This window comes from Pogona vitticeps, chromosome 5 (assembly GCF_051106095.1).
Source record: "Pogona vitticeps strain Pit_001003342236 chromosome 5, PviZW2.1, whole genome shotgun sequence".
NCBI lineage: Eukaryota > Metazoa > Chordata > Lepidosauria > Squamata > Agamidae > Pogona > Pogona vitticeps.
The window spans coordinates 6,237,311-6,253,712 of record NC_135787.1 but is presented as its reverse complement, the minus strand read 5'-3'; the positions used below and the strand labels follow the sequence as shown (position 1 = coordinate 6,253,712).

The 16,402-nt window shown below is 41.6% G+C and overlaps 1 protein-coding gene across 5 annotated transcripts in view; it reads right to left on the bottom strand.

The window, feature by feature from the left end:
- Nucleotides 1–16,402, bottom strand: part of CTNNA2 (catenin alpha 2) — a 578,592-nt gene that overhangs the window by 458,235 nt on the left and 103,955 nt on the right. For all 5 annotated transcript variants that reach the window (XM_078394460.1, XM_073002097.2, XM_073002098.2 and 2 more), the window contains exon 3: nt 6,117–6,312. In XM_078394460.1, coding sequence (XP_078250586.1) covers nt 6,117–6,312 — 196 coding nt within the window. The remainder of the gene's footprint in view (nt 1–6,116; nt 6,313–16,402) is intronic.

Genomic DNA, 16,402 nt, shown 5'->3' with positions numbered 1-16,402 from the left:
ATTTCTGCTATCTGGCTTCGAGTCAAGGGCATAATCCCCCCTCAGAACAGGCTGCTTTAAAAAGTCAAGCCTCAAAATAAAACGACCACTTTTTTCCTTCTTGCCTCAGAACCAGCTTTCCCTAGAGATTGTTGCTGTTCTTCAGCACTAACTTGCAACAGTAGCGAGTCAGGGCCTACCCCCCTCTGCTGGGCCTCTCAGCTGGCAAGCTAGATCACTGTTACTACGCAGTTTTGCCTCAGCTTTTTTCCCGCCAAAACCAGGCTACCTCAGAGCACCTTAATCTAAGTCTCCCCAGTTGGCACGTTCTTCTACTAGCGCACCTCCCCGTGAGGTACACCTAGAAGATTACCTACGCGCCTCAGACTGTCCCTGACTAGACCCCCCTTGCTCTGGGCACACTTGCCAAGGCTTTGCTGGACCACTGGACAACTGGACCAGTCGTATCCCACCGCTGCCACCAATCAATGTGACAAACCCAGACCTACTGGGATCTGCCACACATTAACTAAGCTGCCACCAACCATTCCCTGTAAGAAGTCACACAGACCAGGGATGGATTTTTTAAACAATAAAAAGAATAAGGTTTATTTAAATACACACACAGGCAAAATAAAATGATCAGGTGTATAACATATAGTAACGTGGCTTATTCTCATTCATACATGCATACAGTTTGGTTCACACAGAACCCTTAACTTGAAGCACAGACCCTGAACCTATCAGTTCTGGCTAACCATACAGACACCTGAACCTATCAGGTTGGTACTCTGACACACAGTAGTACCCTGTCTGACACACAGACTCCCACACCAGCTCCTTCTTCCCAGCTGCTGCTTCGTCACATCCCAGTGTCTCTCTTCCACCACACAGGCATCACATATATATACAGTACAGCCCCTCCTCCTGATGTCCCGCCTTCCACTCCCCATAGGATGGAACTTTCCCTCCAAACCCATGACAGACAGGTAACATCAGTGCTGTATGTAACAATTATTATTTTAACCATTCTTCAGAGAGCTGTCCTCTGAAGATGCCGGCCACAGAGACTGGCAAAACCTTAGGAAGAACAACCTTCAGAACACGGCCAAAGAGCCCGAAAAACCCACAACAACCATTAGATCCCGGCCGTGAAAGCCTTCGCCAATACATTCTTCAAAGAGTTTGATTTCCAGACCACCATTCCTGTCACCCTTTTTTTGGTATATAATTCCAGTTTTTCACTGAAGGGAAGCCAACCAAAGAAAGCTTTAAATGTGTTAAGCTGAAGTTACTTTCAGGACCACCCCAGACCTCCATGCTGTGCACATCAAGTTCTGTTGGATATCCTTTGCGCTGTGTGGAATAGAGGGGTGAGGTTTACATGCATGACCTCACCCCTGCAGCCTTGGGACCTTAACTACTTTCAAGCTTAATGCATGCATAGGAATGACCTCTTTGTCAAAACAGGGGAGAACTAAACTGGACACAGTACTGAGGAAACAATCAGACCAGAAGACAACAGAGAAAAACGCTTGCTTCTCCTGGTGTGAATCCTACAGAACTAACTGGTTAGCCTGTAGTTCAAATAGGAGTAGACCAACTGAATGAATGGGTTCAACTGATACAACTCCCATTGATTCAACTGATCTAGCCATCCTACTCAGTGGGATGCAACTAATGAAAAGGCTTTACAGGTTAGGTTAACAGAAGCATACGAGCACCAAATCCAATCATTAATCTTAAGAAAAATAGTTGAAACTAAGGTGGTGGTAATGATGACAGCAGCAACAGCAACACTATCCAACAAACACCACCAGAGCACAGACTGAGTTCCCACTCAAGTCCTCTGAAGATGCCGGCCACAGAGACTGGTGAAACGTCAGGAAGAACAACCTTCAGAACACGGCCAAAGAGCCCAAAAAACCCACAACAACCAGTAAGGGAGCTCTCATCTAAAACAGGAGTAAAAACATACCAAGAAGTAAAAGCCTACATCTTGTTTGTCCTCTCTCCTCAGTAAATTCTAGGATATTCTCATAGTAGGATATTCTGCTATGTGAATTATATGGGGAGAGAAAGAGACGTTTTTTGTCTTCCTTCCCCTCCCCCCAGCAACTATGCCATGTCTGCTCTCCCCCTTGAGTCTTGGCAGATGATAACTTTAGCTAATGGGACTCCCAATGGTGGGAACTTGGCAAGCGCATAATGTTCCTGCCACAAGAGAAGACATCTGTAATCAAAGTCAATCAATGTAACATGTTTGTCATGAAAACTCATTTGCAACCTGCTGTACATATCTCATAGCAAGTTCTAAAACAATTTGGGGGGGGGTCTAAAGAGAGTAGAAGAATATTTGTGGCAAAAAATCAGCTGAAAGGTTAAAAACTTTACTCCATTGTATTTGAAAGCAAAGTTATAAGAGCTGAAAGTCACATGGACACTTTTCAGGTGTTTAGCCTGAAACCATGTCAAAATAAATAGAGTATAAGGATGTAAGTATGGAGGTAAGCACCTTCCACCCAGTCTCTACCTAGAAATCATCCATGTTCATGTATTCAGAATGAAGGTCTGCATATGCTCATTTAGCTGAACACACAGCCCTGGTAAGAAAGGGAGCACAAGAAATCAGCCAAACATGCTTACAAATAGTTATGCGGACCTTAGCGCTGAACATGCAGAGGTCTTCAGGGCTTCCAGGTGGGATAAGGACGTGCAAGGCATGCCAACCACTCTTTGAGTGTCATACATTTTCAGACTGAATGCCTGAATAGGACTGAATAGCTCAGGAAGTTAGGTATCTGGATGCAAAGCCAGGAGAAGAACTTGCCAATATAGCCTTGGGGAAGCAGCACAGTTCCAAGGTGCCCCAAAAGAAAGGGATCATAGAGGATTTCTGAGTATTCTATACCTAGAAAGCCCTGAAAAGTGTTGATCTAAGTCACAGCCAATCTGATGGCATGTAATTATTCTCCTTCTTCCAGGGCTAGGAGCTAAACACACTGAAGCATTCCTACTTGGCATTAAGTAGTAGATAATACCAAATATGTCTCATATTCTAAATTGTTAGAATACGTTTTGTAATAGGAGTAAACATACACTTCTTTAGTCATTGGTCAAGAATCCCTTGCCCGCGGTCTAGAATGCAAGAGCTGAAATGCAAGAATCAGTGAGGATATTAATTAATTCAGAGCTAATGAGAGTAAATTTAATAAGGAACAGCATAGCAGTACCCAATGCATGAGCATCAGAAACTCTGAGTTCACCAGGAGAATAATAAGTCAGCTGGAGATAATAAGAGTCCAAGTCATCATAATCATCTATGGCAGAGGGCTAGAAATCAAAAGAGGAAGACCTATGCATGGTGTTATATTGTCTGTTTACTCCCTCGAAACTCCTATGGGATAAAAGTGGCCAGCATCTAGTCTATTTCATTATGAGCATGACCATTAAGAAAGACGAAATGCAGTGAGCAAATATTTTACTATTTATCATCAGTACCCACATAGACTAGCATGAATCCCATGTGGAATAGGCGAGTTCTCTCGGCAGGACAGCCAGATGCTGGTCTTGTCTTATATACATAAGAGCATTTGAAATCCACACGTCTATACAGTATAAGACTCTTTGGAACAATGGGCAGGCTCAGAGGGCACATATATTCTTTGTAACAATACTTTTTCCTGCTCTTAATTTTTATTAGTTTTATGAGTATAACCAATAAAAGGGTATTCACAGTTTTTCCAGGTATAAAAGATTATAGATATTTTATTAAGACCACTAATTGCAGGTTTTCTGACTCTCTTATTCACCATGCTTTCTCAGAAAAATAAAGAAATACAGAATTGATCAGCACCAATGGATAACGATGAAAATCCTTTTGCATACGTTACATCTGTATATAGGTGATTATATCACCAGCCAAAGGAGATTTTCAGTAATTAAAGAGTTCCCACTTGTACTCTACAATTTGCCCAACACAGCCCCAACCAGTGTTATCACATGGGTGCACTGGGATGGAAGACCTCTTTAAATACCAAAACACTGCCCTGCAAGATGACTCTACAGGCAGAGGGAGATTTTTCAATCATTGGAGAATTCTGCCTTCTCTCTTGGGCCTCTCACACCTTGCACACAAGGAGACGGATTACACACGCATTGAACAAATAGAATTTGTCCAAGTTTAGATGATACAACAAGATGCACAGCTAGTTCTGGATGTCATTTTTTTCCCCTGGCATCATCATTAATCTACAAAAGAAGTGGATACTTCTGATTTTTTTGGTGACAGTATTAGAAGAACAAAGAGAACCAGAGACTTGCTGTGCCTTATTCGAAATCCAAATGAGGACAGTCCCTCTGACATGTAAGCTCATACTGACATATAATCTCATTCATCTTTCTAAGAAATGGACCGCAGAGCGATTAACTTCCAAGCAACATACAAATGGCATCCCACAAACAAAAATGGATAAAAGGATATGGACAAAGTAGGCTGAATAAGGAAATACCCTTTTTTGTCCTGCAATCCACCTATTTAGAGTGCAATCCTAACTAGCCAAGATGGTTGAGGGCTGGCTGGGGGGGACACAAGGCCATCAGAGCCTATTCTGAATCCAACTCTCTCCCAACCTAGGAATGCTATGAAATACTCACACCTAACTTTGTGCTGGCATAGTGGCTGTGAGTTTGGGCTGAGAAGCGTTTGGATCGGCTGTAACTCATCTATCTCCTCCTGTTTCCCCCACACCTTCCCCACCTCCTTTCAGCTGTTCTCCTACCTGATTTCAGCCAGCACAGCAGGTGTGCTGGCAGATCCAGCCACACTGGCAAAACTGAGATCAGCTAGCATACAGAAGTTTTGCCAGCATAAGCACAGTTGAGCTGGCATAAAAGATTCCTGTCCATTCCAAACCCACTGTATCTGGGGCATCTTTGCATTTGGATCTGACTGTTAATAAAAAAATTTCCTCTGTCAGCACCAGGAAAAAAATGATACTTCTCTGATTACTTTTCACAATAATTGTCTGTACTAAATAACTAGTACTGGGATCCCCTTCTCCTTAACTGTGTCATACTACACAATTTGTAGAAAATAACACCATTGCAATGACAACATAGCAACAGACAGCTAATCCCATTTGCCTATATGGTCTTATAAAGCCAGCTGAAAATAGAGGGTTCAGTAGAAAATTATACAATTGTTCTGTTTTTGTTTTCCTATCTGCTTAAGAAGCAGGAAATAAATGATTGAAGACTAGAGATGGGCGCAAACCTCAGCTGAACACATAGACAAGGAGGTGAGATGGGGATTGCTGCAGCACTTTCTTTGAGTGGGCAGCTGCCAGGGGAGGCAGGGGAAGCGGAGGAGAGAAGCATTTGCTCCTGTGGCAACTGAACCATCATGTGAAGAGGAGGGAAAGAGCAGTGTGCACCTGCTGGTATGTAGGGGGACCAAATGGGTGGAGGGAACATGTGGCAACAAACTGGCACACATGTCCAAAACGAGGTTCATGCCATCTCTACTTAAGACTGTACAAAGAACATAATAGATATCTTATGCTTCTTGAGTGATAATTAATAAAAAAAAGCTTCAGTCAGAATCCTATTGCAAACTACATATACATGAGTAAAATCACACAAGCTGTGGCAGTAAAACTGCTGATAATTAACAATGTGCTAGTCACCTCCCTGGTTATGTGCTCGGCATTCCACGGGCAACTAGGAATGCAAACCATGACTTTGTAAATTACATACCACCATGACCTAATTAATTTCACTTATATATAATACATAATAGCCAATAGCCACTTATATATACATAATAGCCAATAGTATTCTAGCCACTATATAATTAATTAAGCCCTCTCCCAGGATGCATAGCCATTTCTAAAGAATAGTCACAGGAAACAACTGCCATTTCAAATAGTACCTTCACAAAAAGCCTCTGAAACTGTAGAATGTTCATGGAAAGCTCAACTCTGAAGAGATAGTGCCACCTAAAGCAATTTTGAATGGCACCATTACACACTTGTGTACTGGCAGATACCAACATTGCCAATGGACTTCTCATTATGCAGGAGACACCACTATTTGTGTTTTTATCATAAATACTGTTGTTGTTCACTAATACACACCTTGTTTGCGCACATCCTCCACAGCAGCGACCAGCTCCTCTTTCAGATCCTGGCTCTCCTTTGCAATCTGCTCTCCTTTTTCCAAAAAGTTCTGAGTCGCCTGTTCTACTGAAGCAGCCAGCACATGGGCCTTCTTAGACCGACCTTTCTTTTTACCAGATGGTCCCTTGTTGCTCGTATTTACGAGGGTCGTCACCTTAAAAAAAAAATAACAAATTGTTTTATATTTAAATCCTTGCCTGTCCAGTTTGCTCAATAATACATCATTCAAAGTTCTCCTGAAGACATAAACACCCACTCTTCCTTTGCAACTAAACAATTAACCTCTAATAAAAGTTGGTATATGAACAAATGTTCTTTCAGGTATTTCAGTCCAATTCCATTTTAGGACTTTCAAGGTACATGGCCGCACCTTGATTTAGGGCTAAAAACAAACCAGTATCCAGTGACATTCTTTTAGAATTGAAATGACATAAGGTTAACTTCTGAAGGTTAATCTAGAAATCAGGTTAATCTAAAACGATGTGTGGTTAACCTTAATCATAACATTTTAAAATTAACCTCTGATAATTACCACCAAATTGAGGAGACTGGTACAAGCTGTAGGAATCACATCTTCACGCAGGTGTTCCACATACATGCGCAGTCCATCTGCAGTTCTGAGCAGTGATGAGCTTTTTTGATATCTTGGACTACAAATCCAATAATTCTCCATTCTGGGAGTTCTACTTGACAAACACCTGAGAGAAAGGTCCCACTTGTAAGGTTTTGAGGCTTACCGAGGCCTAGCTTTGCCGAAGCTTCCATTTCCTGACCCAGTGGGAGCTGGGAATTTTCTTTCGGAACAGGAAGCGAGGTGGAGCTAGGCCTAGCTAATCCTTCCAGTTGAGGTTTTTCTCCCAGATGAGCCAAATTTAGGCATCCGTCAGTCAGAATGAACTCCCAGAATGGAAGATGATGGGTTCTGAAGTCCAGGATATTTTTTTTAAAAAAAAATGCATACTATTGATTTATCCCTCTTCATTTGGCACACTTATTTCCAAACTGCAAACTTGAGCTCTTAGTATTTTCAGTCTTCAAATTTTATATTCTCCCATCAAAAGAAAAATATAATTCCTTATATGATATAACACTATGAAGACGCCTGGGTCTCCAGCCAAGGAAATAACTAGGGGGAAAGTGTTCCTTTGCAATCATATCACTATACTAAATGAGATCTACAGTGTTGTGTTAACTTTCTGTCACTGTGACCAAGAGCCAAAAAGGCCATTAAGCAGAACACGATAAGGCACCCTTGACACCTAAGAACTCTCTCTCTCTCTCTCTCTCTCTCTCTCTCTCTCTCTCTCTCTCTCGCCACCCTTAGGCATCCACTTCAACAATATCATTACTACTTACCATCATACAGTATATGACTTAACTGAAATGAAACTGAAACAAGTCAGAGACTAGGCAAAAAGGGCACTCCCATGTCAGAATCATACACTGGATCCCCTTGCTTTGTGAGGCAGGGAAATCAAAACTGTCATGAAGAAAATGCAGCAAGATGATGACTGGCCAGTTTGGGGAACAGTGACTTGTTCACTTTCTAGGCATCTTAATTTTGTTTACATATCACAAAAAGCATGTCTGGAGTGTAACAGATGAAGCATACCATTACTTGACAGTATATGAATACACCATGTTTAATCCCCTTCAGTCATTCTGTGATTACAGCTAGCTGAGAATCATTCAACACTCAAAAGTGCAAAGCCAGTCTCCTACCTTCAGACTGTCATCCCCAGGAAGACTGGGGTTGGGTTGAGGCAGAAGCAGCAAAGCTAAAAACCCTACATTGTTTTCTCTCCCCACCCCACCATGCTATTTATATTGAGAAAATAACTGGAGAGGGTTCTGTTGTTTTATATCCAGCTTTTACATCTAGGTTTGCCACATACCCCCTTCACGGGTGGCTGCCTTGTCATGGTGAAGGGGCTTAAGTCATTCAGAGAAGCTATGGGCGATGCTGTGCAGGGACACCCAAGACAGACAGGTCATAGTGGAGAGTTCTGACTAAACGCAATCCACCTGGAGCAGGAACTGGCAAACCACTCCAGGATCTTTGCCAAGAATACCCCATGAACAGAAACAAAAGGCTAAAAGATATGACGCTAGGAGATGAGCCCCTCAGGTTGGAAGATGTCCAACATGCTACTAAGGAAGAGTGGAGGACAAGGACAAGTAGCTCCAGAGCTAACAAAGTGGTTGGGCCAAAGCCGAAAAGATGCTCAGCTGTGGACGTGCCTGGAAGTGAAAGGAAAGTCCAATGCTGCAAAGAAAAATACTGCATAGGAACCTGGAATGTAAGATCTATGTACCTTGGTAAGCTGGATGTGGTCAAACAGGAGATGGCAAGAATAAACATTTACATCCTGGGTGTCAGTGAACTAAAATGGACGAGAATTGGCAAATTCAATTCAGACAATTATATCTACTGTTGTGGGCAAAAATCCCATAGAAGAAATGGAGTAGCCCTCATAGTCAACAAAAGAGTGGGAAAAGCTCTACTGGGATAGAATCTCAAAAATGATAGAATGATTTCAATGTGAATCCAAGGCATGTATGGAAGTGAGAGCTGGACCATAAAAAAGGCTGACCGCCAAAGATTTGATGCTTTTGAATTGTGGTGCTAGAGGAGGCTCTTGATAGTCCCCTGGACTGCAAGGAGAACAAACCTATCCATTCTGAAAGAAATCGACCCTGATTGCTCACTGGAAGGACAGATTCTGAAGCTGAGGCTCCAATACTTTGGCCTTCTCATGAGAAGACTCCCTGAAAAAAACCCTGATGTTGGGAAAGTGTGATGGCACGAGGAGAAGGGGACGGCAGAGGACAAGATGGTTGGACAGTCATCAGACCTACCAACATGAATTTGACCAAACTTCAGGAGACAGTGGAAAACAGGAGGGCCTGGCATGCTTTGGTCCATGGGGTCACGAAGAGTTGGACACGACTTAACGACTAAACAACATTGCCACATACATAGATATATATATATGGAGGAAACATGTGGAAGGTTATAAATCTGTCAAAAAAGCAAAGTAAAGGGGAAGGTGATTTAGCATTACATGAACTTCCACTTAATTTTATTAAGCTGGAACATCTACTGAATGCAACATAGATATGCACCTTGATTCCCTGCCTGAGTGGATGGTAGAAGCTGTAAATTCTTCTTTAAGAGAAGGACATGTTTTCTTCTCTCCAAACCAAGGGTGGCAACTGTCAGAGATTCATGGGGCACACATGCTCCCAGAACTTAAGAGGAATGAATCTTCAGCATCCTAATGAAACTGTAATCAAGAGACCCTCTTTTACATTCTACCATTGAGAGAGGCAATGTTGGTGGGTAATCTAGAGAGAAATGTGACCTCCAGGTCCCCTTCTAAGGACTGAAAGCATGTTCATCATTATAAAACTCTGGAGTGGAAGGGACTCTGTGGCTTATTTACTGCAGCTCCTGTCAAGGAGGTACAGTAGGGAATCGAAATCCCAACCTCTGGTTTCATAGCCAGATATCTAAACCAGTGAGCTACACTGTGGCAGTAGGAAAGCTCCCCTCCTCACTTTCCATATACCATCCACAGTTGTGGTGGCTGCCCCAATAGAGCCAGGTGACACCTGCATAAACCAGCCTACTCCACAGGGATTCTGACTTTACTTGTAGGCTCAGTGTGTTGTCAGACTTGCCAGCCTCTAGAATGGTTCCCAAATAAATGTAATAGCCAATGGCTGCATATTCTGTGCAGCGCTGTACACAACTGACTACAATTCACAAGCCCACTTCGCCATAATATCAAAATTGTGTACCGTGTCTGTGCAATCATTTTGGATGGCTGTTGCGTGTTCAGACAAATCAAGCCACACACTTGGTTGTATACTTTGTGGTGTGCCTGGGTGTTCTATAGATGGCCAGAAAACAGCACAAAGACACTCACATGATTTTTCATTCATCAATGGTTTTCTACAAGGATATTAGCTACAAATTTGTACAAGCCCATCTGCTCTTATGTACCTATGCCACTCATCTTTAGCAATTCAAGGTTCCCAACACAACCAAGGATATCTCCTGTTACTGGCCTGGCTACAGTTTCTTGCCACAGGCAACCATATGAATGTTACAAAATAGATATATTCAGCAAAGCAGTTTCTAGTATACATTTTGTCCAATTGTGCCTTTGGAAGAGAAAAATGGAATCCTCTAGCCTGAAATATTATCCTAGTCATTGTACTGTCAGGATAATGTCATAGTATAGCCCCTGGAAGAATTTTTCAAGCCTTTGCTTCTGTTCTAAAATGCTCATTTCTTATTTTGTACACTCCATTACCATGCAGAATAAAATTATACTAATCCTCCTGGCTATTTGTTGCATAGCTAAAATGTTGTTCTCACAGTGACAACAAGCACTGCCACATGGAGTTAAGGCAAAAGTCAACGGCCACAGACAGTTAAAGTGAAAGGACACAGGAAACGTTACCATGATGGAGCAGTTCAAAAGGTATAATCTCACCAGTTGCACCCAGCACCTTAAGCAAGTGTCAGATGGTTTGTGGTTTTATACAATATAACAATGTATTCAGCATAAAGCAGCAACATCTGAGATGAAGACGCAAAATTGCTGGTAGCTTTCATACAATGAAACAATAGTTGCCTAACATGCTAAACTGAGAACAGGAAAAAGGAGGAGAACAATTAAAGGGTTTAAAAACAGGCTGCAAAGAAAAGGGAAATACGAAGAACAGTCCCTTACTTAAAATAGTCCTGAGATTCCACAAAAGGAATATGTCTCTTCAAAGATACTGAATGCCTAGCCTTCCACTGATGACATACACTTGATATAATTTGATGCTGGTCTTCATATAATGAAGTTTCAGGCCAAGAATCAACCCACTAAAGACAAACAACTTGAAATTGCTTTTCAAAGGCCATCTGCTAATTTGGAAAATATACACTGAGGTGTATAATCAAGAGCTGCATAACTACAGAAGATGCTGAGCATCAATCAAGCAATGATGCTTAACAGAGCCACATGATCGACATCCTGTTTTGAGAAGCATATGTATCCGATCTAAAAATCTAAATTCCTGCTTCTCTCATCTTTGCCATTGCTCTGTGGAAGGGCAAAATATTTCCCAGAGATATCTACTCAATCATTTTTAATACAAACTATGTACTCTGTGCAGATTATGCAACTTGGATGATTTGTATAAACTACTCAAAACAACATTAACTTTTGCTTTGTGTAGACTTTTAAGACTTTGTTGCATTAAACTGGTTGTTTGCATCTCTGTTATATAGGGACATGGTGGCACTGTGGGGTAAACCGCAGAAGCTTCTGTGCTGCAAGGTCAGAAGACCAGTAGTCATAAGATCGAATCCACACAACAGAGTGAGCTCCCGTCGCTTGTCCCAGCTCCTGCCAACCTAGCAGTTCGAGAGCATTTAAAAATTCAAGTACTGTAAATAAATAGGGACCACCACGGTGGGAAGGTCACGGTGTTCTGTGTCTAGTCATGCTGGCCACGTGACCACCACGGAAACTGTCTTCAGACAAACGCTGGCTCTATGGCTTGGAGACGGGGATGAGCACCGCACCCTAGAGTCGGACACAACTCAATGTCAAGGGGAACCTTTATCTTTATATATTGTTATTCAGTAATGCACACTTTCTTACAATGGTCCTTCTTTAAACAAGTGATCCATAGCTTCATTCACAGTGAAAAAGCCATCCCTATCAAATGACAGACCCAGTAGAAGTCAGTTGGTGATTGCAGAAGACAGGGCTTCATAGCAGATCGTAAGTGTGGAATATCTGCCCAAGAAAAATCACTCTTCCTCCCTCCTTTTTCAACGATGGGCCGTGTTGTTTCATATAGTCTTTGGCTTTGGTAGGTGAAAGTGTTTTTAAAACTCTTGGTTCTTAAAGAATGCTGATGTTCAATATTTGTTTTTAGGAGGCATCCTTCAGTCTCGAGAGACTATGGTAACGTGCTCTGTATGGAGTTCTTGGAACAGTGTCAAATGTGAATCCCTTCCACACTGAAGACAAAGACAATCTGTCCCCTGTCCAGCACCCTGGCTTTGCTGCTTTCGGGACTGCCTCTTTGCCTCGGCCTGCTATACAAGTGTCTCTTCAATTTGTTTTTAATAGTCATTTAAACTTTCAAAACGTTTTAAAGGTTTGTTTTTGTCTTTTTGTTTTTATGCATCATTGTGGAGTGTCCTCATTGGCTGAACAGTGATAAATAGATTTATAATAAATCAGTAAGTGTGCACCCACTCATTTGCGTCCCACAAACTTTAGAGATAAACTTTAAGAGAACTGTTGAAATGCAGGCTCTTTTCCAAATCTGAAGATATGTGTTATTTACATAATATAAATGAAACAAAAACAAGGCTGAAACAATGTTTTTTTCCTTTCTCTAAGAAAATGCATTTCTCTTTTTCAAGGTCATTTTGTTTAAAGAAGTTGGTTTGTTGGATCCCACAACGACACCTCGATATTTTATATGCTAAACTGCAAAATGTGCTTTAAAAGATAGGATCCAGAATTAAAGATGAATCCATAGTTCCAAAACTCCAAAGACTGCTTCTGACTTAACACGGGTATCTAGCACTGGAGATGTGCAAACCTCTAGGTGTGACTAAATCTTTGTATAACACCCTGTCAAAAGACAAATGCAAGTATAAGTGTTTGTTAGGGAAGAACATTTAAAAGTGCATTACTTTAGCTGATTTTGAACATGTTACAGGAAACTTTAAGTAAACAAGAAATAAAAACCAGTGATTAAAAAGTAATTTGGATGTCCCTAATTCTTCTGAAGAGGGTTGACTTTTCTTAATTTGTGTTAAATCAAGAGAAACTGTCAAAAACACAGCTGAAGAATAACAGAAAGGAATACACCTGCTGGGGATTATCCCAAGTTACTGCATTCCTTGAACAAAGGATACCATTTAAAGCTGCATTATGAATGAAAAACATCAGATTTCCTAGTTTTGGAAAAACTGAGAGTTAATGTAATGGCCAGCCCAAGATATAACCTTGTTCTGCATGCATGCTAAATTGTAAACGGTTGACAATCTAGGACGCAATCCACATAAAAACAATCCTACACTGAAATAGCTCACATGCTAAGATCTAATTTTTGAATTGATGTGAGATACAGGACTGAAACAGCAAGAGAAGTCAGAGCACAGACAGCTGAGAGGAACTAGCAGTCACCTGTTCAAATGTTTCCTGCTGATGCAACTACTTTGCAGGAAGGACTATATGGCTACTCAAGGTTTTTCAAGGGAAGAGACTGATTCTCTCAGTTACTCGCTGAGCCTCAGTATATTTGGTTCCTACCTCTGTGACTTTGCTGCAATGAGCAGTCGCTGCAGGATTCTCCCTCGTGTGTGCTTGTTAGGCAACACACGGAATTAATAGCTTTCACACAAATGCTTGATGAAAAGCCATGTAATTTTCTTTCTAAACATGAATAAAGATGAAGAGCAAATTGCTTCAAAAGAAGAAACTGAAGGGTAGTTTTAAAAGAGCATAAAAAAGATTTTTAAAATATATTTTGCACATGCTGAAAGGTAAGTGTGAACTTTGTTATCATTTTTGAACAACTCAGCTTAGTATAAAGCTATCACTTTCAAGGTATTTTTAAGAAGTGGCTTTAAAATAAGTTCTCAACAAACCTATTAGCTGCTCAAACCACCCCCAAAATGGAAAAATTATTCCCAAATACCCATTTGTTCTCCCTATCATACCCTCAAGCCTTAATCTCTTTCACCAGCATATATCAGAATTCAAGCACAGCACCATGACAAGCAAATGAAAGAAGCTCTCTGAAGCAAGACAGGCAAACTCAACATCCATCCTGAAAAGATGCTTTCCTACTCCACAAATCCTCCAGATTGATTCTGACAACGAAGTGCTATGGGCCTCCACTCAAGCTGACAATCTAAACTTCTCATTTGAATGCCGGTCATGGCATTTGAATTTGACCTTTGAAGCAAACACTGTTATTGTAATTGCTTTTTCTTTAACAACTAACATGCTGTGATATTTTACTTTTAAAAATTAATAGCATTCAAACTGTACTCTATGTAATTATCAAACTACTAATACTAAGCTAAACTTTAAAAAAATCATGAGACTCTGACGAACAAAGCTCTAAACTAGTTCTGGTACAACAGCCTAAGTGCCAAAGGGTAAACCAAGGAGGATACATCAAAGTTCAATTAGATGCTTCCCAAAACGGCAGCGACACATGTAGACTTTCTATCTAAAACTATGGTTGGTTCGGCTATGATGTTTGTTTGTTAAATATAACTTTGATGGAAGCCAGTCAGACTTGTTGAGCCAAATGTTTCTTATGGATCAAGCAGATAAGTAGATGACGGACCAAGTATCCAGCTTGGATCCTGGAATCATACAGAGGCTACTTGGGACAACTGCAACAAGCAAGATCATGGCAGAATCCTAATTAAATGCATGCTATTATAGAGTATTCAGAAAATCTATACTTATGATCATGTGCTTCTTTACACCACCTGTAGGCATCCTTCAGTCTCAAGAGACTATGGTAATGTGCTCTGAATAGAGGTCTTGAAACAGCATCTAGTGTGGCTGAGAAGGCCAATTTGAGAGTGACAACCCCTTCCACACTGAAGACAAATACAGTCTGTACCCCGTCTAGCTCCCTGATTTTGCTAGTTTCAGGACTGCCTCTTGGCCTTGGCCTGCTGGACAAGGGTCTCTTCAAATTGGGAGAGGCCACGCTGCACCGTCTGCCTCCAGGCTGAATGCTCAGATGTCAGCTTTCCCCATCTGTTGAGGTCTCTTCCTAAGGCCTTCAGATCCCGCTTGCAGATCTCCTTGTATCGCAGCTGTGGTCTCCCTCTGGAGCACTTTGTCTTCGCTAATTGTCCATACAGGAGATCTTTTGGAATCCAACCATCAGCCATTCTCACGACATATCCAAGCCAATGCAGACATCACTGTTTCAGTAATGTATACATGCTAAAAATTCCAGCTCGATCTAGGACTACTCTGTTTGGAACTTCGTCCTGCCAGGTGATACCAATAATCCGTCAGAGATAACACATATGGAAGGTGTTCAGCTTCTTCTCCTGTCATGCACAAGATCCAGGACTCACTGCACTAGAGGAGTGTGCTCAGGACACAGGCTCTATAGACCTGGATCTTGGTATATGCCATCAACTTATTACTAAACCATACTCTCTTTGTGAGTCTAGAGAACATGGTGGTTTCTTTGCCAATGCATTTATCCAGCTCAACATATAGAGATAATGTGTCAGAGATCATTGAGCCAAGGTACACAAAATCATGAACAACCTCCAATTCGTGTGTACAGATTGTAATAGAAGGAGGTGAGTCCATGCCCTGGCCCATGACTTCTGTTTTCTTCAGAGTGGTCATACCGCCTAGAGTGGTCATACCGTCCAGATAGAAATAGAATAAATAAATAAATAAATTCAGTCTGATTATTGGTCCAAAATCTTGGCAGGCCTTACTTAAACAGTTCGTAGGTTGTTGCAGCTCCTCAGCAGAGTGGGCAACAATGGCTGCATCATCGGCGAAGAGGAAGTCCCGCATGCATTTCAGTTGGAATTTGGTCTTCGCTCTCAATCTAGAGAGATTAAAGAGCTTTCCATCTGATCTAGTCCAGAGATAGACACCTTCTGTTGCAGTTCCAAAGGCCTGCTTCAGCATGACAGCAAAAAAGATCCCAAACAGGGTTGGCATGAGGACACAGCCCTGTTTCACTCCATTTCGGATGTCAAAGGGATCTGATGTTGAGCTGTCCAAAACTACCATGTCCTTCATTTCCTATGAAAGGACTTAACAATGTTAAGGAGTTGAGGTGGACATCCAATCTTGGGAAGTATTTTAAAAAGGCCATCCCTGCTAACCAAGTCAAAGGCCTTTGTGAGATCTATGAAGGCCACAAAGAGTGGTTGTCGTTGTTCCCTACATTTCTTCTGCAACTGTCGGAGGGAGAATACCATGTCGGTGGTGGATCTATTAGCTCGAAATCCACACTGTGATTCGGGAAAGACTCTGTCTGCAAGCACCTGGAGCCTCTTCAGCACAACACGGGCAAGCAGCTTCCCTACAACGCTAAGAAGAGAGATGCCACAGTAGTTATTACAGTCGCCCCTGTCTCCTTTGTTCTTGTACAATGTGACGATGTTTGCATCCTTCATGTCCTGTGGTACTCCACCTTCCCTCCAG